The sequence below is a fragment of the Bidens hawaiensis genome, unplaced genomic scaffold (assembly GCF_021521415.1).
Source record: "Bidens hawaiensis isolate Kalapana, Puna unplaced genomic scaffold, B.hawaiensis_p1.1 tig00014295_1, whole genome shotgun sequence".
NCBI lineage: Eukaryota > Viridiplantae > Streptophyta > Magnoliopsida > Asterales > Asteraceae > Bidens > Bidens hawaiensis.
This window is the reverse complement of record NW_027492230.1, coordinates 181,324-207,356: the sequence shown is the minus strand read 5'-3', so window position 1 is coordinate 207,356 and position 26,033 is coordinate 181,324. Positions and strand designations below refer to the sequence as shown.

The 26,033-nt window shown below is 34.0% G+C and overlaps 1 protein-coding gene across 1 annotated transcript; it reads left to right on the top strand.

Annotated features, from left to right (window-relative positions):
• The first annotated feature begins 8,652 nt into the window (after nucleotides 1–8,652).
• On the top strand, nucleotides 8,653–12,880 carry LOC143546235 (uncharacterized). The gene is made up of 7 exons (XM_077037940.1): nucleotides 8,653–8,889; nucleotides 8,995–9,066; nucleotides 11,108–11,157; nucleotides 11,628–11,769; nucleotides 11,847–11,927; nucleotides 12,530–12,625; nucleotides 12,706–12,880. Exons 1-7 carry the CDS (start codon nucleotides 8,731–8,733, stop codon nucleotides 12,712–12,714), a joined length of 609 nt encoding a protein of 202 aa, XP_076894055.1. The 5' UTR covers nucleotides 8,653–8,730; the 3' UTR covers nucleotides 12,715–12,880.
• The last annotated feature ends 13,153 nt before the right edge of the window (nucleotides 12,881–26,033 follow it).

The window sequence follows — 26,033 nt, the reverse complement described above, 5'->3', positions numbered from 1 at the left end:
TTTTCCTTCCTTTTCTTCTCTCTTTTCCTTCCCGCCGTCCCGTCCCTCTTCTTCTCTCTTTCCGCCTTCTTTTCCCTCTTGTTGCCATCCCGCCTCTTTCTCTCTCTTGTCGGTGTTCCGCCCTTAAGCCTTGAACCCCTAACTGTCCTTTGTTCCTTCCCGCCTAAGGTTGTCTGCGCAGCTCCACGCGCCAGACTCCTTACAAGGAAGCCTGCGCGAAGACCAGTTGTTCCTGCGATACGCGAGGCGAACTGTTCTCGCAGCGCGCTAAGAATTGTAGTTCTTCTCGCAGCGCGCTAAGAACGGAAGTTCTTCCCGCGACGCGCTAAGAATTGTAGTTCTTCTCCCAGCGCGCTAAGAATGGTAGTTCTTCCCGCGACGCGCTAAGGATTTTAGTTCTTCCCGCGGCGCGCTGTGGACTGTTCTCTGTCTGCCTTCGCCCTCGCGCGTGCGCTCGATGCCTTCTCGCGCTAAACCCTTTAAGTCTTCTGTTTAATCTAGCCGTTTACTTTTGTGATGTCTTATCTCCTGTGTTGTTGACCTGACCTATCTTGTGTCTGAAAAGCCACTTTTGGCGCAGCATGCGCACCAACCCCATTGGTTGACAGAAAAAGTGACTGACATTATCTTTTGAGATCTGCTTTTTCCATGCTTGACCTGTACCTTTATCTGACCCTCCCATGCCTGTTTACTGTTACCTGTCAGCTTTTCCTTTGCCCCCTGCAGCTGCCATATCTTTTGATATCTTTTGCTTTTGGAATCTTTTGCTTTTTGGAGATCTTTTCCCCTTTTCTAGGGATTGTGTTCCCTAGGGTTTCCCTATAAATAATAATGCCATTTTCTTAACACTACACACACAAATACTTATTATCTTTCTTTGCTCCTTGCCGTTGTTCTTCCTCTGCTGTCTCCTCTCTCTTTGCCTTCGTCTTCTATCCTGTTCTGCCCTGCTTTTCCGGTAATATATATATTATATATAATAATTTACTTATTAATTATGCTAACTTATAATCAAGACTTAAATCAAATCATTAAAACAATAATCTTATTTATAGGTTAACTTGTGCTTGTTTAAAGTTGGTTCTTGCTTTATCTTACACCGCATCGTTTATCAAGTGAGTAATCTCGTACCTAATCCCTTTTTATTTTTAATGTTTTGGGATGTTCATGTGTTCATACAAACTTAGAGTCTTAAACTTATTTATGAACTTTAGTCGCGCAGTATCCCATGTGTTGAGGACGTAGACTTGGCTGTTTATTTGTATGTGTGGATCATTAACCGTCTTGTCGGTCTATTCCGCAGTTCTCATGGTACCATTAGATGAACACGGGAGAACTATCGTTTATGATTTTCTCTTTTGTTTACACTTGCACAGTCTTTCTTGTTTGTGAGCTCAATTGTGAGCACTGGCAGTCTATGAGTATGAATCTTAGAGTTGGTCCCGATCGGATTACACCCTTGTTGAAAACCAGACATACACATGTTGCGCGCAGATTTATTGTTATCTATGTATTGTATTAAACTTGATTTCTCACCAACACGCAAGTGTTTGACGTTTTATTTTAACACATGTTCAGGTTTGCTGTAGCTACATTTGGAGCTTGTGGACACGTAGGACGTTTTTACTTTTGGACCTAGATTAAAATGTATCAAGACAAGTTATTGTTGTTCGAATATTTTGCCTTATAATATATTGATTTATGTTATCTCGTGTTTACGTTGCGCGTGCGTGAATGAATTTATTTATTAAATATTGACACCCAATAGTGTCACGAGTAATGAAACAATATGTGGCGCCCCGATGTATAATCCGCCTTTGGTCGGGGTGTTACAGTTCTGATCCCTTATGTTCATATGTTTGTTTTAGTAATTGATCAATTAAACTTTGAAATTGATCAAATTAATCATCAATGCACCGAAACAAATAGTTTTGGATCTTCAATTGAATCAATTTTTGACATGAGCGTAACTGATTTGGATCAAATTACCCTTGAACATTTTTCATTTTACGCGTTGAGCGTATTGGGGTTTGGAATTCAATTGGGTGTTTTTCATTCTACGCCTTGAGTGTTTTTAGATTTTGGATTTCAGTTGAGCATAATTGAGTTTTTAACCCTCATAGTTTTCACGTACTTATTGTACGTTAAGCAATTAACCCATATTTTGATTGCTTTTTTAAAATATATAAATATGGAGGCTTAGACACCAATTCTGCTTAACATTAAACTTATACAATACATACATATTGTTTTCACTACTAGAAAAATGGCCTTCAATGACATGCGTACAATGACACGCGGTGATTTATGACGTACATATGAGCGTGTCATGAAAAAAATGTCATATTTTTTTAAAATTAAAATATTTATGACACTTATTTTTGTGTGTCATTAAACCATTGTCGTAAATTAAATAAATAAAGATGCGTATCATACATGTGTGTCATCTTTAAATCCTAGGTAAAAAATTGAAAATACCGCCCAATATCTTTCACTTTTTAACATCATCAGTCAATGAGTCCATCTCCCAATTGAACGCCATCTTCTCCTTCATTATCAGTCCCAATTCAGTTGGCTAGGGTTTACACCACGCTGCCATCACCACCATGACACTACACCGCCACAACAATTCATTTCAATAGGTTAGGGTTCAGTCTATCGAACTGTTAATTGGCTGTTAAAAAAATCCATTGCAAATGGATGCTAAAGTGTCTGCTTTATAATCAGGCTGTTAATTTAATGCTTGCAAAAACAATTTTTTTTGTTTTCTAAATGCTAAAGTGTTATCATTTAGGGTTGTAGCTGATTCAACAGTCAATGTATTTGTTATTTTAGGTTTAAGATTTGATTATGTTTCTACTGCAAACTTGTGAAATGCTAAAATCCATGAGTTTAGTTACTGTGTATAATAAAAACTTTAGATTTGTGTTTTAATTTCAGTTCTTGGTTGTGTTTAATTATTCTGTGACTAATATTTATTTGTATTACTTGGATGTGTTTAATTTTATTTCAAATTTTGGTTGTGATGAAGATTATGTTAAAGTTTCTGAACTGACTTGGATATGTTTTTATTTAAATCAATGGCTGCAAAAATTTTTTTGTTTGAATCTGGTTGAAACAGGTTGTTTGTGGCGACATGTCATCGAATTCGGGTTCCGATCATGATGAAGGTTCCAAGTCACAAAGAGGCCCGACTATAAAATCTAAACCTAATGAAGGGAAAATTCTTGTTAATTACAATAAAAGAGGGGTCCCAATTGGAGAAGGAGCAAAAAACGTGTTACTTTTGACTCAATTTTCCAAGAGATTGTTGATAGAGTTGTAAGTTTTTCTATTGTCTCAGGAGCTATAATTTTGTGCATGTAAGTATTGTTAGTCAGCAAGTCAAACGGGTCAGCAACTCAAGTGTTCTATTAATGTAAAATGTGTATTTTAGCCTCGCAAATGGACGTTGAGTTTGTTAAAAAATTTTTGCTGCAACTCAAGTGTTTAATTAATGTAAAAAGGTTTTTGCTGCAATGTTTGTCTTTCTCAGTATAACCAATTTATCAACATTCCATTCCTATTAACCATAAAACCATATGATGAACCTTTTTACAAAAAAAATGAATAATAATAATAAATGAAATATAAACCTTCTTTTGACAAACTCAGGTTTTGTTTGGTTAATTGACTTGTTCAAGAGTTACGTCAAACGGGCCAGCTGATCAGTTGCAGGTCAGTGCGCGTGCAAGTCAGAATTGTTAGTCAGTGCACACAATTCAGAATTTTTAGTCAGTGCATCAGATTTTGGGCAGATCAGTTGCGGGTCAGCGCGTACGTAGTTTTTATTGGGTTAATCGAGTTTTTCACAGGTTACGGGTCAGCAGGTGTAACGGGTCGGCAGGTTGTGGGTCAAGAGACTGAATGGTCTAGGGTAAATAACAATGTAAGTGTACTAGACTTGTTTGATTATATTTATATTGGTTCGTTTTGATCCGGCTAAATTTTGCAACGTTTTCTATGTTTATTTTTTCGCCTTAGATTGGCGAAGGCAAAAACAAATACAAGGAGGTAGAAGATTTTGATGCAGTTTGAGAAGGTGGTCGAGTTATGCGACACATTTATTTTCTGGTAGTAATATGTATATGGTATTGAATATTAACCAATAATTTTGTTAACTTTCGGAAGATTTGTAATATATAGACTTATGATGTTTATTAAGAAATGAAATGTATAATTTTGAAGCTATATTTGTATCACTAATGTAAATATTAGTAATTATGCAATATATATATATATATATATATATATATATATATATATATATATTATTTAATTTATAAAAAAATATGTGATGACACGCATAAATGCGCGTCATATATACGTGTCATAAATGCGTGTCATTAAACATGACACACGGATTGCATGTCATAATCAATTTATGACAGGGGCTTCAATGACACGCATTTGCGTGTCATCTATACCCTTTAATGACATGCAATGCGTGTCATTGAAGGTATTTTTTCTAGTAGTGTTTGTTATCTAAGTTGGAAGAATAACTAACAACACACATACATACTCGGTCCATCATGATTCGGGGTATCTGTAAATAGTCGATTGTTGATGGGAGGTGAAAGTCGACGGGATGACAATTTGGAATTCTTAAGACATAGTATATTATGCATGTAGATTGATGATCAAGTGTATCCATTTTGTTGTGTTTGTGCACCACCACATGGAGAACACATATATATTATGGCCTTGAAACAACTTGGACATATGAGATCAATCAACATCAACATAATAGCCACTTAATATAGTTCCTCTTCAATCTTTATAATTATGCATTTACAAACACACTTACACAAACATGCATTTATTTGAAAAACCAATGGCGGATCTTCGAATTCAAACATTTTTTCTTATTGAAAAAGACTCTTTTCCACATCTCCTGTGACTTCTCTTCTAAGCTCACTTTTTCTTTTTTGTTTCCGTTGGGGCGCATCTGAACAATCAGAGGAACAACTCCAGTGTATGCCGACAACGGAGAGGTCTTCCTGTATCGGACAACTGCTTGTTGGGGGTGTTCTTGCATGACTTCAGAATAAGTGCATATGAACTTGAGAATGTCTTAAAAGTGATATAAGGGAGTTAAAACAACTCCATTTGCTTAATGTATTAAAAATAAGTAGTGGCCATTCTGAAATAAATTTTAAAAGAAAGTAGTGGATTTGTTGGATAACTACTACACTACGATTGTCCCTTGCTTCCAATTTTAACCATCAGAAACTGTTCGAGTTTCATGTGATTTTGAAACGTAAATAAAAATAAGCATGTAACGGTGGGTCAATTTTAAACAATGTTTGTATCATCAGTATACCTAATATACTTACTACTTGACATTTGAAAGTTGAAAGTTGAAAGTTGAAAGTTGAAAGTTGAAAGTTGAAACTTAAATTGTTACTTGTTAGACATTTGATTTGATTTGAAATTAATTAATACTTGTTATAGTTTGTTATATGATACTTGATTGTTAGAATGCAATAAATTTCTTTCGCCTAATAAAAAAAACATAATGAACGATCCTTAAGCCTATGAACTCTTCTTGCACTCGTGCCCAATAAACTCACATTTACTAGCAAGTAGGCCCATATACGAAAGGCACACGTAAACATATAAGAATAACATATTTGGATACAAATCGAAAGAATTCAAAATTATACATCATATTTTCAACAAATTCTCTATGTTTGTTTTCTGGATATAAATATTCTTATGTTATGTTTGTTTGTATTTTTCATTTTATTTGCGACCTAAATAAACATATGCAAGTGGATATAGTTAAGATCACGTGTACAAGTGTTTAATGCATGTCTCTGGATTTATCACATACATACACAGGAATTATAGGGATGTCTACATATGGATCCAAAACTACAAGTTTTAAAATGTCATATTCGGCGGTTCACTAGCCTCTCGATTGTGCATGGAGTTTTCTAGAAATTGTTGGGTTCAATGATTTGCTCATACTTATTTTAACATTTGAATATCGATTTCTCTGAACAAGTTTTCCTTAATTTATAACTACATACGAAAAAAGTTCACAATGTATTATTTACCCAAGGAAAATTATTGTAAATTACTAAATGATAAAGGGTTGACAAGTTGAATTTTGCACCTTTAAGTTCTAACCTGATCCATATACTTATTTGTGTCATGTCATGTCGTGTTGAATTCATTTAAAACTGTGTGGTGTTTGATGGGTTGAGTTGTATTTCAACCTTTCAGGTTGGCTCGTTTTATGTTAATTTACGAATATGAGTTAATACCTAATGACTTACTAACATGTTAGATAATTATTATAACACCGATTCATATAAGGCATTTTGGTAATTTTTATTATTTTAATTTATTTTTTTTTTATGTATTTCTCTCTTATATCAAGCTTGGTTTGGTGGTGAGCGATCTTTTAAAACTTGCGGATTGACCAAGGTTCGAGTTGAATTTCAAATTTTTTTTTGAAAAAATCGGGAAATGGACCCTTGAACTAATTACATAAAAATTGTTAGTGGGTGTGAAAAGTAAATAAGAAGGTTTGAAAGAGAAATTAATTGCACTTCTAAAAATTAATAGTTATTTGAAAAGTAAAAGATCAAAATATATACCTTCAAATTTTAACACTTTCCATTTTTGAAATATATGAATTTATTAAAAAAAAATTATTAAACAGCTTAATAGATCAACCTAATTATTAACGAGTCGTGTTTGATTGACGCATTTTTTACACATGTCGTGTTTGGTTGACCTGTATAAGAAAACAGGTTGTGTCAGTCAACCCAAAACATTTTCTTTCTTTCTTTTTTTTCGTGTTTTGGGTCATGTTAGAAATTGTCGTCCTAGCTTTCACCTAACTTTTTCCGGTGCCTAACGCGAATCATAAAACTAATGCATTTTTATCTAGAACAAATTGATAAACAAGAAACAAAAACACAAGAAACCTAAGATTGGATAACTCCCAATATTATTTCGTAGAGAAAATATAACTCAAAAGCCTCTCTTACACGTAAGTACGCAACTCATGCTCTTGATGAAACCATAATATGATATTACTCCCTCCTTCCCATTATAATTGTCCACATTTCCTTTTTTATTTATCCCATTACAAGTGTCAACTTTTAAAATTTATTAGCCAATTTTCAAGTTTACCCTTAAACACACACAACTAACATTAATAAATAATATTAATGAACCCACTTTTCAAGAGCATTATTGTCATTTTGTAAGAAAAAAAAAACAATCATTCAATGCACCTTAAACTTTGTGTTTTACAAACATAGACACTTATAATGGGACAGAAGAAGTATCTATTTTTAATGTTAACACAAACTTAGCTAACAAGAAATCTTAATAACTCTAACTTGGCCATTAAGAAACGCATTACCATCAATAACACCCCTTAAGACCACAATCAACATGTTGTAGCTACATGAGCTTTCCCACCCCTAACTCAAGGGTTGAACCTTTTTCTTGGGCCAAACAACAATAAAGGCAACTGGTACGCTACGTGTTAGGGTGACGATGGCAATAGTGTGCGGTGGCAGCGCCGGGGGGGGGGGGGGGGGGGGGGCAATGCTATGGTCATAGTGTTAGATTGTATTTTCTTTATGATGTTTTATAATCTGAATGAATCAAATTCCTTTGTCATATTTCAATTTGTTTTTATTTAAATCTTCTCGACAAATTTCAATTATAAGACCGTCCGTAGTCGGCGTTGTGGGAGAGCATTTTGATGGGAACACCCCCCCCCCCAACCAGCATTTTGAGTGGCATTTTTCAAGGTAGCGTTGTGTACACAAAGTTGGCGTGACACACATTTTGATGATTTTGCTTTCTTTTTCTTTTTTCCTTTTCTTAACTTGATATGCCCAAACTTGTTTAAGTTTAATTTAAAAAAAAATAGAAATCTAAAATAATTAATATAATTGAGTAATCATTGTATGAGCATTTTGACTACATCATATTTTTGTAAAAACTTGAAAAGCTGACTAGGTGCAGATGACGTAAAATACTCATAAGAAAGGCTTTTTGACTTACAAATGGTTGGCATCTTTAAAAAAACCTTCAAACCAAGCTCACCTTAAATATGTAAAATAGCTTTTTCTACAAATCAACTTTGGTCGTTTTACATAGAAATGTAACATATCTGTCAGATTTATAAATGTTGGTAGTACACAATCTTATCTAAATATCATATACGAATGAGCATTTAAAATTTGAACTTTGACTTTTTCAAAGTTATTGCAAAGGACACGAGAATAGGAAAATTGGAGTTACATGTAGAGCTGAAAAAAAAAATAGTTAACCGACTCAACCTGAAAATTTAATTGGTTATGTAAAAACCGGTTTGAAACCGATTGAAATCGTAGGTTCAGAACCAGTTTTACTCTGTACCGAAACCAGTTAAACAAACCAAAAACTGGACAAAACGAGTCAAAAACCAGTAAAAAAATTGGTTTTAACTTTTATTGATCAAATTGAACCGCTCTGTGCACCTCCACTAGTGTTGGGGTCAAAACAAATTTGATATTTGTAGTCAAACCTCACATTCAATAAGGGCATTATGGTAATTTCAGGTGTGGTCATGGTTTGAATACTAATCATCATCACCATCTCCTTTCTTTTAAAGTCTCATAGCCACCACTTGAGCCGACCACCAAAATCAAAATTCAAGCAAACAAAAAAAAAAAAATGGGAGAAGTGAAATTATTTTTGGATTTTGATGATCAATATTTGTTGTATCCATCAATTTCATCAGCAGAAATAATATTTTGCAGAATTTGCCATGAAGCAGAGTTTGAAAGCTCTAAACCCATGGAGTCTCCATGTTCTTGTTCTGGAACTCTAAAGGTATTTAATTTAATATATAATTTAATCTTCTTCTCTTACTTCTAAGACCTTCTTATTTTTAAAATAATTATATGATCATGTGATGATAATTTGTTTGATCATCAGTTTGCTCACAGAGATTGCATACAGAGATGGTGTGATGAAAAGGGCAACACCACTTGTGAAATTTGTCTTCAGGTTTGATTTTCTTCTGTAAATGTTTAATGAAACTATTTATTAAAAATCAATTTTAAGTAGATTACTATAATAGCATTACTATTAAATAACATTCATATGTATCACATTTAACGTATTATTTACGAATACTTATTTAGTTGTTATGGGTTTGGATCAAACATAAATAAAATTAACGTGCTAATTGTGAAAATCAAGTTCACACAATTAACATGTTAATTTCATTTATACGTTAACTTTCCCCTAGTTGTTATATAATTTACTTGTAATTATATTTTCGAGTAGTTAAGAGTCCTAGTATTACGTGGTAATTTATTATTTTGTAAGTTAGCTTTTTAAAAATGTTTACTTCTAGTTATTTGCTATTAAACATTCAGGTGAGTAATAACCAAATTGTTTATCGAAACAAATCAAAAGCCGATGACACCGAATTGAAATTAACCGAATTGACCGAAAACGGTTATCGGTGATTTTTTGTACTCTCGGTTAACCAAAACTAACCAAACCGTACTATTTATATTTTTATATATATCTAGCTTTTATAGCACTATTTCATGTATTATACCATTATTTCATATATTTATATCTCCATTTTATGTATTTATATTTCAATTTCATTTATTTATAACTTAATTTGATTTAATTTTAAGTAAAAGATTTTAGCTCCAGTTTGATTTGGGTTATTAATCAAAGCTAACTGAATCGAACCGAAAACCGAAAAAACTAATCGAAAACAGATTTAACCGAAACCAATTAATGACTCGGTTGAGGCTGATAACCGAAACATACATTATACATACTCCTATTAAATATTACTATTGGTTATATTCAGTGAACTTCAAATGGATAACAAATTATGATAAAGGGTTGTTATTTAAATTTAGTTTTAATTTATGTGTTGAGTTTCGTGTGACATCCACCGTGTGTTTGTGCGCATCTGTTTTGTCTTTTGAAAACATATCCTCAACATTCATCGTATGGACTACTAATATAATATCTTTGTTTTTCAATTTCAGCCGAATTCTAAGCAATATTAAATTACTATTCTTTCCAATCATACATGAACTTATATAAAAACTTATTTTAAAATAGCCTGATGTGAGGTCATGCTAAATATTATGTTAACATATGTTATTCGGGGTAAAAAAAACTATGTAAAATCATTGTTACCTTATTTTCTTTTCAAAATAAACAATTAATTTGGAATTCGAGAAACTTCTATGTACAATTACACGAAAATAAAAATGTTTTACTAGCTTTTCTTTGAAGTTTCGAGAAGATTATAAAAGCCCAAAAAAACGTATATTTTTCCTACCAGAATTTATTTTTCATAAATTAAAGACAAAACTCTAAAAACGTAGTTTAGTAAGAAATGATAAATACAAAAAATAAACAAAAATATCAGGTAAAACCGTTTTTGTAGGCTAGTACGATATTAACACTTATATTTGTTGCTTTAAATATAAAATACATAGCACTAGCTCTCATTAAACATTTTATCTGATTTTTGCACTACTTAAAAGAATTTATTTTTATAAACTAATGAAAAACTCTAAAAAGCGTATAGTTAGACGTAGTCTAGTAAGAAAAGAATATGAAGATATACTACACTAAAAAGGCTAAAAATATTATGTAAAAGCGAGTTTTAGAAAAATATGACATAAACACGTATGTTTGTTGCTTTAAATATAATAAATAAAGTATAAAATGGTTTTTTAACTTGCTTTCACCTTTCTTTTTCCCAATAAGCCATTTATATAAGTGTTTATATGATATTTGTGCACTACTATAAGTCAATTATATAGAATTGACATTAGGTAATGGAAAAATGGGACCAACATACCAGGAAAAAGGGGAGGAGGGTTATGCCAATTGCCAATGTATCTATATAATCTTATCTTCTAATATTCATATTCCATGTCCTTGTCATCATCAATTTAAAGCTACTCAACTCAACTCTCTTCTTATCTTCTATGCTTTTAATTTATTTATTAATTTAATATGTTAATTGATGATTGATAACATCTATTTTGTCATGTTGCAGAAATTTGAACCAGGATACACATCCCCTCCACAACTCATCCAAAACCATAGGTAATTAGACACCTTCCATCAAATATTCAAATCAACCAACATAGACACATTTAGCAGGACCAAGTTTTAAAACTGTTTCAGTTATGTTACTCGTGTATTTTTTTTGTCCAAATGAGTCACTAAACCTTCAAATCGAGCCATCATCGGAATTTTTTTGTGTCGAGAATGAAATGGAGAAGAAGATGATGGGGTTTCAATACACGTAAATATATTAAAAAAAAATACAAAAACGTGTTAATTATACTCCATGTCAACATCAAAATAAAAAAGAAAAAAATTCTAATTGAATCAAAAATGAAAAATGCTTAAAAATGTTACAAACTGCAATTTAAATAAAACATGAAAGCAGTGTGACTTAATTCAAACAATTTTAAACTTGAGTGACCATATTGTAACACTTATAAAACTTGGTTAATATTATGCTAAGTTACCCTTTTTTAACAACTAATTATTATTTGAATTAATAACAGAGAAGTAAGTATAGAGGTGCATGAAACTGAGGTTATTTCTTCTATTGTTGATCAACAAGAAATGATTGGCGAAGAAGAATACTCGCAATGTTCATCATCCACTGATTCAACGGCTTCTGTTTGTAGATTTTTGGGTCTCACTGTAAGTTTTGTTTATAATTTATTTGCACATTCACGCTACATGAGCGAATGCGATAACATTAATATTTCGACATGCAGGTGACCCTACTTTTATTGGTGAAACATTTGTTTGTAGTGTTGATTGAAGGCACAGGGGATTACCCATTTACAATCTTAACTGTAAGCACCCAAATAAATTCTTTTGGTTTTATTTCAAAAGAAGTTGATTTGAAATTGAAATTTAGAGACTTTAAAAAATAATAATAACAAACTAACAATCACAAAAATAATTTTAGATAAAATATATCTAACAAGACATGTCATACATTGAATTTAGGCATGTAAACAAACACGAGCAATTAAATGAACACGGCTTTCTTGTTCATGTTTGTTAATAAAATGAACAGCTCGTTTATGTTTGTTTGTTAACAATATAAACGAATGGTTCACGAGTGTAAATAAACGAACATAACAAAGGTAAAACCACTTAATACTAATTTGAAGAGCAATTTGTTTGGGCCTAAAAGTTATTAAACTAGACTAAGTTGTAATGAGACAGAAAAAAATGAAATGAATAAATTAACGAGCATACAAGAATGAACTTAAATAAATGTAAATAAAAGAACATAGCGAATTAAAATGAACGAACGTTCACGGACATAACTAAATGAACAACTTTTTTTGTTCATGTTAGTTAATTCAATTAAATAAACAAACTTATCGCCAAACGATTCACAAAATGTTCACTAAATCTCCTCAACTCCACCTGTTTTGATTTGCAGGTATTGATTATGAGGGCAAGTGGGATATTAGTCCCTATGTACATAATCATGAACACGGTTGACACCATACACAAGACCATCACAAGTCGTTATCAGGTTCGCTTACTAACTATTTTTTAATGCAAAAGTTGCAGCCTGAATCATACATTCTAACCAATTTTAATCTTGTGTTTTAGGTTTCTTAAAAATGGCAGCCTGAGGCAGCAGTATAGATTGATTTAGGATGAATATATCACCAAATACATGTACAGTAAAAGTGTAAAAACTCAATAAAACAAACCTTGTACAAGGGTTGTTCCATGTTAGTTCAAATTCTGCAACTGTATAAAACTATAACTAAGTTAATAACAAACAAAGTCCCAATCATTAATCAAACCAAATATATCGTGTTTGGATTGAATAACTCGATCTATAAACAGAAAAATATTACTTTAAAACGGAATACAAAATCATAACCATAATTACAATTACAGATGGACTTGGACTCCTAAAAGCCACGTGTTTATCTACTAATCTAATTAGCTATCATAAAATAAATACAACTCATTTAATTTATAACTTCATCACTCGAAACTGGCCCACGTGACTCAACCCGACACCACCTTGTGTTTGAGAGGAATTAGTCACACATCCATACTCTCCTCCAGCCTTTGGCCACAAAACTTTTACCGTACCAAATCGCATCGATACTGACCAAGTTCCCACCGCAACGTAATATTATATATGTATTTTTAGTTGTTTGAACATGTGAATATGTGATTCACTGATTTGAAAGTTCTTGATGTGTACTTTTTAAGTTTTGGGCTAAAGCCAAACCAATTTTTGAAAACCGTTTCGTTTCGGTTTTTCTGTTTTCGGTTTTCGGTTTGGGTATTGTTTTTTTTCGTTTTGCCATTTGAGTTTGAAAATTTTGGGCAAAAAAAAAAGATTATCCCACACTAATGAATTTGGGCCTAAATCATTTGGTTAAATAACCAATTGATTTTTATACATTTGGGCTAAACTATTTGAGCTACGTATTTATTAAATTCTTATAAGTTGCTCAAAATAAAAAACGAAATTCTATAAATTTGGTTCAGTTTTTTTTTTATTACAAGTTCGGTTTTTACCAAGAAATATAGCCAATGATTATTGTTTGGTTCGGCTTTTTTTTTTTTTTTTTGAGTTTTGGGTCGTTTTTTCCAGTTTCATGCACACTCTAAATCATTGTAAAATTTAACATTTTGATGGCTGCTAGATGTTTGTGTATGGTTAAACACAGATTTAACATGTCTGTCATAATTAAATGTGTAAATAGTATACAACTAAACGGCGATTCGAACAAACATATACAAACTTCAAATTCAGCCAGAATGATCTAAAACGTTTAAGCATTCACGAGTCGCCTTGATTGTAGCCGCCTCCAAGTCATTAAACGGTGACTGCATTTTAGTATTCTCAAGAAAACACTTTTGACACACGCGTATTTCACTTTCAACCGCACTAATATCATCCGTTAGCATTTCCACATTGCGGGCCTTAAGATCTTCCATAGCCTTATTAAGTTTCAGAACACAAGTTTCATAGTTAGTCATGCATTTTTCCACACATTTCCCAGTACTAGCCTTATCGAGAGTCGGGTCACTTAATATTGTTTTAGCCTGGTCCATAGCTAACTGTGAGTTTGCCTGTGCCTGCTTGATCGTTGACTCGACAGCCAATGCAGCATCGTGGTCGAAGTATACAGGACCTGCATGGAGTTTAATATCTGATTCGGGTGACGCTTGCAGTTTATTTTCGGACAAAAATGATTGGAGCGAGTTGAATTTTCCTTTTGCCGCGTCCATAGCTTTAGAAGAATATGAACCAATCGCGTCTTGTGCTTCCTTAAGAGTTGAAGGCAGGACAGGGGCAGGTGCGGGGGCGGATATCAGGCCATCATTCGCGCCTTTTTCATTTTGGGCTTTGACTGAAATGGAGGGTGAATCAGCAGATGTTTCCTCTTTGTTTTGGGTAGTTAAAGGTGTAGAATCTCTAGCCTCATCTAGAATTTTGGAAAGATTAGGAGTTGGGCTTGGGCTTGGCCCCTTTTTATTTTTGGATTTATTTGATGGGCCTTTGGAAGGGGCCGGGCTTGACTCGTTTTCTGCTTCCTCGACCACCGATGGTGATATCTGTTCTTTTTCTTCGGAAATGGAGTCCATAAGGGAGTCAAATTTTTGTTTAGCACCGTCTAAGACCCCGTACGGGTCCAAAGGTGAGGCGATAGAGCTTGGTGCCTCGGCATCATCTGCGGACTCGGACTCGTTGTCGTCTTGGGCATCTAAAGACGTTTCTTCCTTGCTTTGAGTAATCCAAGATTTAAGCGAGTTAATTTTATCTTTAGCCTTATCTATGATTCCAGATGAAGACGGGCCGAGAGCCTCTTTTGCTTTATCTAAAGCCGCAGGTGAAATTGGGCTTAGGGCCTCAGCTGCAGGGGCCAAGGCCTCTTTTGCATCTTCCAAAGAGGAAGGTGAGATCGGGCCCATGGCATCTTTTGCTTTGTCTAGAAGCGCGGATGAAGCCGGGCCTGAATTCTCTTTGGCCTCATCAAATGATGGAATTGGACCAAATGCATTTTTAGCCTCTTCAAAGTCATCTAAATCCAATGATGATATTGGACCAAACTTCTCTTTCGCTCCGTCAAAAGCCGGGCCAATCGTCTTTTTAACTTGACCGTATATTTCATCATCATCTGCCGCGGGTGGTGAGGAATCTGTACCTTCTGCTAAGATAACAAAAAAGAGAGAAACAATGGAGATTGTAACAAGAATGTGACTATCAATCTTCATATTTTTTATATATTTTTTAAGTTATTATTCTAAACCTAATGGGAGAATCTCAAAGTGGATAGAGAATCATGAAGAAAGAAAGGGGCATGTAAATAGTTAGGGTTGATTCATTGGTTTAACATGAAACAAGGAATATATTTGCATGGTCAAAATAAAATGGTAAAAATGTGGTCAAAACATGTCTTGCATTTCCACCTTTCTTTTCTTTGCAAAGGAAGGAATATATATTGTTATGTATCATTCAATAATACATTATTAAATGTGGTTAGTTTTTTATTTTTTATTTAATTATTTTTTTTAAACATTGAAAGAAAAAAAACCTAGACTAGCAAGAGGCTAGACTAGGCACAACAAAAACCCAATACAAAACACCAAAACAAGAAAATCAAAACGAAAAAGCGAACCAACTATCCCAACTCACGTCTACAAATTTTCCCATATTTTTTACCTAAAGAAAGCTAAGCCGTTTGATGTCTTCTTTGATTATATTAACCGAGACTCTCTTATTATAAAAAAAATCTCATTTCTAGCATTTCAAATACAGCAATACGTTGTAAGGATTATAGCTTGAAACACCGTAAGGATTAATTAAATGTGGTTAAATGATACATATTCTAAATATAGGTGAAGATGGTTTGTATATTAAATCAATATAATTTAGAAACACACTTCAAAATGAGAATGCATATAAAAAAAGAGCTAGTTGTCATGTTGTACATCAATCCTCCAAATAAAAACCAAAACGCTGATGTCATTGTTGAACCAACAACAATAAAGAAATAAAGAATGCATAACAAATTCAAAGATCATATGATGTCAAGGTTTCAAGCATTATGGTCGGGGATGAATGATCATCTCGCTTGTGTTTAGCTTGCCACGCATTAGGAGAGTTTGTCCATTTTATTGTGTGCAATCAATACTACCAAGCATCCTTAGAAATCCATGTTTAACTTCTTGCACATGGTTTATTTTTAAGTGTCACTTGAAGTCGGTTTCCTTAAATATCTCGCATTGTAGAGATTAATCACACTATTACAAACTTTCTACTCATACGAAAACGACACCTAAACAAATCTTCACTATATATGTATGAGACGATCGTTAGCAGCTTCATGATCCTAGTTAAGCCAAGCTTTTCTTGTTAGTGGATGTGAAGCTTTGGTATGGTGAACTATAAGTTAGACCGCGACTAGTGTTGGGTTTTAACAAGATTATCAAAGTGATAAAATCCTTATTTTACAAAAAACGCAGCTGATATAAGTTTTAAATCTTGTTAGTTTTAGTGTAAAGAACCAATTCAATACATGCAAAAACCCAAACCCGGATCCAAATACGAATTACACACTATCAAACACATGCATGTCACTATAAGTTCATGCATGTTAAACTACCTTTCAATATGAACAAAAACCGGGTGAAAGAGATGATGATTGAAAGGAAAGAACTTGAATATGGAAGTTCCTCAAGCTAGCATACCCCAAGCATCCAACAACACACCTCTAGCTAGGATTTTGGCACTTGAAAAACACCTTCTTCCTTGGCTTTCTTCCTTGGCCGAAATTATCAAGAGAGAAAGATAGAGAGAAAGCTTAATGTTACTTGTGAAATGTGTGTTTGAATGAAAGAGAAAGATATTGTTTTTATTCAAATGCTTCTTTCTCTCCACCAATAAAAACCTTTGCATGTCTCCACTCACTTATAAAATAATAATATATTTGAAAGAGATGGTGGTGGTGGGCCCCTACCCCATGGTATTATTATTATTATCTTTTCTTTTAAACATATATATATATATATATATATATATATATATCCATACATATATACTTTTATAAGTTTATAACTTATAACTTATAAAATCTATTATATGTTAAGAGACATGCTTGGTTATTATTGTTTACATATTGCTATTCAACCAACTTAAATAACACTATGTAATGTTCTCTCACAAAACATAAATCATCCATATGATTTGTTTATTACACAAGTACATTTTATTTAGAAACCCCTTTCTAAATAACTCAAGTGTTAATATTCATTTGTTATGATCACATCATATGTAAACGAATATTATCGGTGTTTGTTTAGCTTGTTATTGGGTATGACCCGACTTGGATTATAACGTACTAGCCACATCAACTCTAATATGTGTCTTGGGCAGATCAATTCCAACAATCTCCCACTTGCACAAGATACATAGAAGATTGATGCAAGTAGCAAATACCGCCTAACTAAGGTTTACTACCCCTAATACGCATGATGAAGTGCCATTCAATAACATCATCCCTTTCAAGTCCCATACTTGAAAATGATTTAGGTGAAACTATCATTTATCCTTTTGCCACAAATGTCATGTTAAATCCAGAGACACAGAGTGATCATTCTCTGTTGATTTAACTTGTCAGGCCTTAGACATTTAACTCTCAACGAATAAGAGGGACAAATCCCCTATTGACTACATACGTTTGTCACTATCACCTTGTACTATACTTGAGCTTAGCCTTATGTACTGACATATTTCAGAGCAGCGAAGAACTAATTCAAAGCATAATAGTCGATGAATATCAAAACCCAATATGTATCTTAGGTCGGAGGATACTATGAAGTTCGCCTTTACTCAAATTTACTTATGATCACAAATCCCAAGGATTCCATGCAGTAAAATTGAGAGCGGGTCAGTCCAATATTTATCCCATAAATATCTATGAACCTTGGCAGCAACCCTTTGCTATATTCATACCTCATGAATATCTACCAATCCAAGTTTATAATAGTCTTACTTTCACATTTGTTCCCACAAATATGAACGACTACGGACGTTTAGAATAATTCAAATTATTCACGGATTTAAACATACTAAAATGGAACATAACTCAAGAACATGACCATAACCAAAACCATATGATTGAGTTAAAATAAAATTGTTCCAATATCCAAATACAAATTTTGATCAAATCCAATCACTAGAATATCGAAGTCCTAAGGCGCAAGTATGACCCTCATGCTTCGGCCTTTCAAGAAGTTTCGTGAGCGGGCCCGCAATGTTTTGATCAGTGTGAACTTTGCGAATACATATCTTTCCCTTTTCAACTTCATCCCTTATGTAGTTGAATCTCCGCTCAATGTGCCTAGTCTTTTGATATGCGCGGGGTTCCTTGATTTGAGCAATCGCACCCTCGTTGTCACAAAAGATTTCTAGAGGGTCCTGAATGGTACGGACTACCCCTAGATCGGTAATGAACTTTCTAATCCATGCAGCTTCTTGAGCTGCCAATGAGGCGGCGATGTATTCTGATTCAATGGTGGATAAGGCTACCACATCTTGTTTTGCACTCTTCCATGAGACAGCACCACCATTGAGAACGAAAACATATCCCGATTGTGATCGAGAATCATCTCGATCAGTTTGGAAACTCGCATCAGTGTAACCCTTTACAACGAGTTCCTCCTCACCAGAGCCATATATTAGAAACATATCCTTAGTCCTTCTAAGGTATTTCAATATGCTCTTAACAGCCATCCAATGGCTAGTTCCCGGATTTGTTGGTATCGACTTGTCATGCTCAAGGCGCATGACACATCCGGTCTAGTGCAAATCATGGCATACATGATGGATCCTATAGCAGATGCATATGGGATACCACTCATTTTGTCTTGCTCATCCTTTGAGCTTGGACATTAAGAAGCACTCAACATCGTTCCTCTTTGAATAGGTACCAAACCTTTCTTATAGTTTTCCATCTTGAACCTTTTCAAGATCTTGTCTATGTATGCACTTTGATTCAAACCTATCAACCGCCTTGATCTATCCCTATAGATCCTTATTCCCAGAATATAGGCGGCTTCACCAAGATCCTTAATGGAAAAACAGCTTCCAAGCCAGGCTTTTACACCTTCCAAGGTTGGAATATCATTTCCAAACAGTAATATGTCATCGACATATAATACCCAAAAGGTTATGATGCTCCCACTAGCTTTCTTATACACACAAGCTTCATCAGCGTTTTTGATGAATCCAAATTTCTTAACTTCATCATCAAAACGGTGATTCCAACTTCTAGATGCTTGTTTCAATCCATAGATTGATTTCTTCAACTTGCATACTTTGTTAGGATGTTGTGGATCGACAAAACCTTCAGGCTGAACCATATAGACATCTTCATTAGGATGCCCATTTAGAAAAGCAGTTTTGACATCCATTTGCCATATCTCATAGTCATAATATGCGGCTATGGCAAACAATATCCTTATAGACTTTAGCATCGCCACGGGCGAGAAAGTTTCATCATAATCAACCCCTTGAGTTTGAGTGAAACCCTTTGCTACAAGTCTAGCTTTATAAGTATCCAAGTTTCCATGCATATCAGTTTTCTTCTTGAAAACCCACTTACTTCCAACCAGTTTGGAATTTAGAGGTGGTGCAACCAAGTCCCATACTTGATTGTCATGCATGGATTGCATCTCAACATTCATGGCTTCTAGCCATTTGTCACAATCAGATTGCGACATTGCATCTCGGTATGTGGTGGGTTCATCCGAATCTACCACGTAGCATCCATCCATGAAAAATCCATATCTCTCAGGTGGTGTGCTAACTCTACCAGATTTGCGAATGTTTTGTGTGTTTTGATCAACCATTGGATCATCCTCAACAACCTCTTGTTGATTGCTAGTGTCAACCAAACGTGTATCGGCTTGTAGTTCTCGATCCTCTTCGAGTTCCACAGTTCTGTCAGTTCCTTCCATAAGGAACCTTCTTTCCAAGAACTTTGTCTTTCGAGCTATAAACACTTTATGCTCGTTTGGATTGTAGAAATAATATCCCATCGAATCCGTGGGATATCCTACAAATATACACTTAGTGGATCGACATTCAAGTTTGTCAGGGGTGTAGATCTTAACATAAGCCTCACAACCCCATACCTTTAAATATGAAAATTTTGGAGCCTTTCCATGCCATATTTCAAAAGGTGTCCTATCCACTTTCTTGGTTGGTGCCATATTTAAAATACGGGCAGCGGAGATCACAGCGAAACCCCAAAACGATAGAGGTAATGAGCTTCTAGCCATCATGGATCGAACCATATCCAATAAAGTTCGATTCCTCCTCTCGGACACACCATTATGTTGTGGTGTTCCAGATGGAGTGAGTTGTGAGACAATCCCACAACTCCTAAGATGTTCTAGAAACGCATCATTGAGGTATTCACCTCTTCTATCAGAACGTAGTACTTTGATTGTTTTGTTGAGTTGATTTTGTACTTCATTTTGGAAGACTTTGAACATTTCAAAGGCCTCATTTTTGTGTCTTAACAAGAACACATACCCATAGCGACTATAATCATCGGTAAAGGTAATGAAGTATCTTTCATCATTTCTTGTCATTGTCCTAAAAGGTCCACATACATCCGAATGTATGATACCTAATAAGTTTTTCGCCCTCTCATTTGTTCCATTAAAGGGATCTTTGGTCATCTTTCCTAATAAACAAGATTCACATTCATCAAATGAATCAACATTTGATTTCAAAAGACCATTCTTTCGAAGTGTATGAATACGATTCTTGTTTATGTGACCAAGACGACAATGCCAAAGAAAAGTATTACTCAAATCCATTTTGAGTCTTTTGGTGTTAGCTTGGTACAACGAATTATCAATGTATGAGTCATCATGAATTAATTCATAAATGCCATTAAACGGCATCGCTTTAAAATAAAAGACATTATCCATGAAAACATAAATACCATTATCAACAAACTTAAAGTCATAACCAGATTGTCTTAATACAGAAACAGAGATAATATTCCTAGTCAAACTAGGGGAATATAAAATGTTTTTCAAAATAATTTCCAAACAATTTGGAAGTTTTAAAACATAATCTCCTCGGGCTTGGACGTCAACCTTTGCTCCATTGCCCATGAAAAGACTTATTTCTCCTTTCTTCACTTCATTTCTTCTTTTGAACCCCTGCAATGAATTGCATATATGAGTTCCACATCCGATATCCAATACCCATGTGTTAGAAGAAATAATATTAAGATCAATGTGAATCATGAAAGTTGTACCTGAGGTTTGCCCCGCATCCCTCTTAGCTTTCAACTCCTTGAGATAGGTCGGACAGTTTCTCATCCAATGACCTATCTCACCACAACCAAAGCACGGATCCTCAGCGCTAACCTTTAGCTTCTTTGGTTTTGGCTCCGCCTTTGCCTTTCCTTTGAACCCCTTCTTGACTTGCCCCTTACCAACGGCAACCTTTGCCTTTGGTTTCGGGTGATGCCTTTTCTTTGAGCCACCCTCATTGATCGCAAGAACGGGTAAAACCTTTTTACCCATGCCGGCTTCGGCTGTCTTAAGCATTGCGTGAAGCTCACCAATGCTTTTGTCCCATCCGTTCATGTTGTAGTTCATGACGAATGTCTCAAACCTTTTAGTTAAGCCATTTAGGATCAAATCCGTGGCTAACTCTTTTGAGACGAGACAGTTAAGCCGATCAATGTGGCTCTTCATCTTAAGTACATAAGATGAAACAGATTGGGTTTCTTCCATATGACATGCATGAAGCGCTCGACCGTTTCGAATCGCTCAACCGGAGCTTGAGTAAGGAACATTTCCTTAAGTTGGGTTATCATGTCATACGCCCCATGATTCTCGAAATCCTTTTGGATCTCGGGAATCATTGTTCCCAACATGAGGCAAGAAACTTGTACCGAATCCTCGGTGTATTTTAACCAATCCGCATAGGCATCCAAGTTGTTGACATCGGGTTCATCTGGAATAGGATCGTCTAAAATATAAGACTTCTTTTCTTGCTTGAGAACAATTCTCAAGTTTCGATACCAATCCATGAAGTTGTTAAAGTTTAGACGATCCTTATCCAGAATGGATCTTAGTGATAGATTATGCACGTGTGGGATAATTGCGTTCGGTGCGTTGTTTACGGCCATCTAAAAGAATTTTAACAAAGTTCAAATTAGTATTTTCGATATTAATAAAATTTTAATCTTTAATACCCTTTAATGTCTCCAAGACAATTATTGATTAAAATCTAGAACCCAACGTTTCATTCAAATAGTAGTTAGGTGACCTTTATCCTACTATTCAAATTAACAAGGTAGTCAACGTTTGACAATTGCAACCCTTTGCAACTTCTAGTTTTATGGGATCGGTTAAACCTCATATGTTTAGTTGGTATGTTAAATCCCATCAACACCTTTGAACGCCATGTTAAGGTGATCCTATAATCATGGTTTCAAATCAAGTCGTCCTACTTATACACACGTGTGAGTTTACTCATACAAGTGGTTAGGTGATCCTAATGCCAAAAGTACTTGTAAAATCACCTTAAGATCACAAGTTTTCTTAAAAGTGCTTAGGTGATCCTAACCCACTATCAAGTCTACAAGTGACTAAGTGTCGTATAAAATGATGGTGTTTAACTTGTTTTTAAAAGGGATTTTAGTTTTCTAAATTCTAGATTGGAAAACTATTTATTGTACCTTTCATTTGCATGCATTCAAATGTATGGTACTTAGTTGAAAAACCCATTTTCAAAATTCCTTTTAATAAAACCCATTTTATTATGAAATCATTAGCTATTAATAAAACCAATTTTATTACCTAACGATTTCTAAGGAACCAATTTTATGCTAGTTGATTTTAAGTTGTTAAGCAAACCATATTGCAAATAATAAGTAAATCAACCATGCAAGCATAAAATATACACAACCACAAGTTCATAACCATAGCCTCCTAATGTTGACCACACTTGTTGACCGAAGACAAGTGTGTCAAAAAGTCTCTCCTAAGGGACCCAAAAGAACATGCACTTGTGTCGGTGAACTCCCACTTGATTCCGCATCCATATGCTCCAAGTGTTTACTCCCGGTGTTGTGGTCTTCATCATTTTATTTGGGCTTCCTTCCATGCATCTTCTTTTACAAAATATATCCTAATACATTTTTCTAGTAAAAGAAATACATCTAATCTACTTATTATTACAAGCCATATGAATGAATAAATAGATTACAAACCCAAATAAATATTACAACCAAATCGAATGAACAAACAACCAACACAATCATTCAACCAAACACAAGGCCATGGCTAGGTTATGAACATCTATTACACATCCAAATATGCAATAATACAAGACCAAAATGGTTTCCCTTTTTGCCTCAAAACTTTCGGCCAAGCTTGCAAACCGAAAGTTTCAGGTTTTGTCCAAACAAACTAAACAATCATCCAAATGACTTGGTTTTTTCAAGATTACCACATGCATGTAAAGTATAACCTTGAAAAACCATGGGGTAACCAAAACCCCTAAAATTTTCGGCCAAATGGTGAAACCCACCATAAAACCGAAAAATTTTGGGTCTAATGAAGCATGCATTCGTATAAGCGGCTCTTAATGCCATTGTTGGGTTTTAACAAGATTATCAAAGTGATAAAATCCTTATTTTACCAAAAACGCAGCGGATATAAGTTTTAAATCTTGTTAGTTTTAGTGTAAAGAACCAATTCAATACATGCAAAAACCCAAACCCGGATCCAAATACGAATTACACACTATCAAACACATGCATGTCACTATAAGTTCATGCATGTTAAACTACCTTTCAATATGAACAAAAACCGGGTGAAAGAGATGATGATTGAAAGGAAAGAACTTGAATATGGAAGTTCCTCAAGCTAGCATACCCCAAGCATCCAACAACACACCTCTAACTAGGATTTTGGCACTTGAAAAACACCTTCTTCCTTGGCTTTCTTCCTTGGCCGAAATTATCAAGAGAGAAAGATAGAGAGAAAGCTTAATGTTACTTGTGAAATGTGTGTTTGAATGAAAGAGAAAGATATTGTTTTTATTCAAATGCTTCTTTCTCTCCACCAATAAAAACCTTTGCATGTCTCCACTCACTTATAAAATAATAATATATTTGAAAGAGATGGTGGTGGTGGGCCCCTACCCCATGGTATTATTATTATTATCTTTTCTTTTAAACATATATATATATATATATATATATATATATATATATATATATATATATCCATACATATATACTTTTATAAGTTTATAACTTATAACTTATAAAATCTATTATATGTTAAGAGACATGCTTGGTTATTATTGTTTACATATTGCTATTCAACCAACTTAAATAATACTATGTAATGTTCTCTCACAAAACATAAATCATCCATATGATTTGTTTATTACACAAGTACATTTTATTTAGAAACCTCTTTCTAAATAACTCAAGTGTTAATATTCATTTGTTATGATCACATCATATGTAAACGAATATTATCGGTGTTTGTTTAGCTTGTTATTGGGTATGACCCAACTTGGATCATAACGTACTAGCCACATCAACTCTAATATGTGTCTTGGGCAGATCAACTCCAACAACTAGCCAATATGAATGCATCCATGAAAATGTCATCGGCCTCGATGACGATGCTACATCCAACTTTTAGAAGAAAAATTGGATAATTATTAGAGATAATATGAGAAAAATTTTGAGAACGAGAAGTGTGGTAAATAGTAAATATGTTTTGTGAGGTTTTATATTTATTTTTAAATATTCCTTTTAGATATTGATAGTATTAATTTGTCTAATGACCATTTTTCATGATCCACACAACATATCCTCCTCTCATGAGCGTGATCAGTGATTGACCCAAAAATCATTTTTATAAGGTGAGAAATTTTACAGAGTTAGTTGTCTAGCACTAAATATAAAGAAATTTTGGTTGGTTCAGGTCACGTAATTAATAGCTAAATGAACTTAATATAATAATAGTTTCTTTTCTTAACAACATTTTGACCTCGGGTATGTCATTAGTCCTATCAATCACTAATACCCGAGTTCGAGTTAAGTGACAGAATTCCAGTTGTCCATTACTAGTATGACACTTCAAAATTCAAATCCTAAACCATCCCTCCCATTATCATCAGACCTGAGCCTTGATGGGTCACGAATCATTATGTATGGTCTAAAAGCTTAAATTAGTTTGTTAGTATGAAGACTATCAACATGTCGACCGTTTATGAGTTAGTTCAAAATTAATCCATCTAGCTGATTTACTACATGATGATTATTATGGTTTACTTTTCTAATTATAATATGATCAACGTTTTAAAAACCGGTATTTTACTTGTATCGGATTATGCTAAAAAATGGTACAACTGGTTGAACTGGGTTATACTGAAAGGTTCAACCGGTTGAATAGTTTACCTTATAATTTCTTATAAATGTAACTTCAATCCATAATAACCCAAAACTAAATGAATCCTATAACAAAATATTCAAAAGTTAATCCATATTATATATTAAAAATATAATGCATAAGCAGTCAATTTTAAAAAAAAAATAGTCCTAAAGTTTACACGTTTAAATGTTATTGTTGGGTTTAAAGTAATTTTAAAAAAACATGGGCCACATATATAAAAAATTATCGGGCTTAAAACCAGTATTTTAGACAAAAACCGCCGATACGATGTTCTAGCAAACCGGTCAAAAATACCGTACTCAAAATACCGGCTTACTACGTGAAATCCGGTTTAACCAGACGGTTTGAACCAGTTTTTAAAACACTAAATATGATTATTATGATAATGTCTTAGTCATCAATTCAGGGTTAAATCCAGGGTTAATGTAACGAGTCTGAATCAATTTTCTATG

What these genes read in the sequence shown, in the direction of transcription:
- LOC143546235 (XM_077037940.1), top strand. Translation starts at nt 8,731, where the DNA reads ATGGGAGAAGTGAAATTATTTTTGGATTTTGATGATCAATATTTGTTG. An exon ending in CTTGTGAAATTTGTCTTCAG is followed by an intron (nt 9,067 to 11,107) that starts GTTTGATTTTCT and finishes GTCATGTTGCAG; the next exon opens with AAATTTGAACCAGGATACAC. An exon ending in CAACTCATCCAAAACCATAG is followed by an intron (nt 11,158 to 11,627) that starts GTAATTAGACAC and finishes AATTAATAACAG; the next exon opens with AGAAGTAAGTATAGAGGTGC.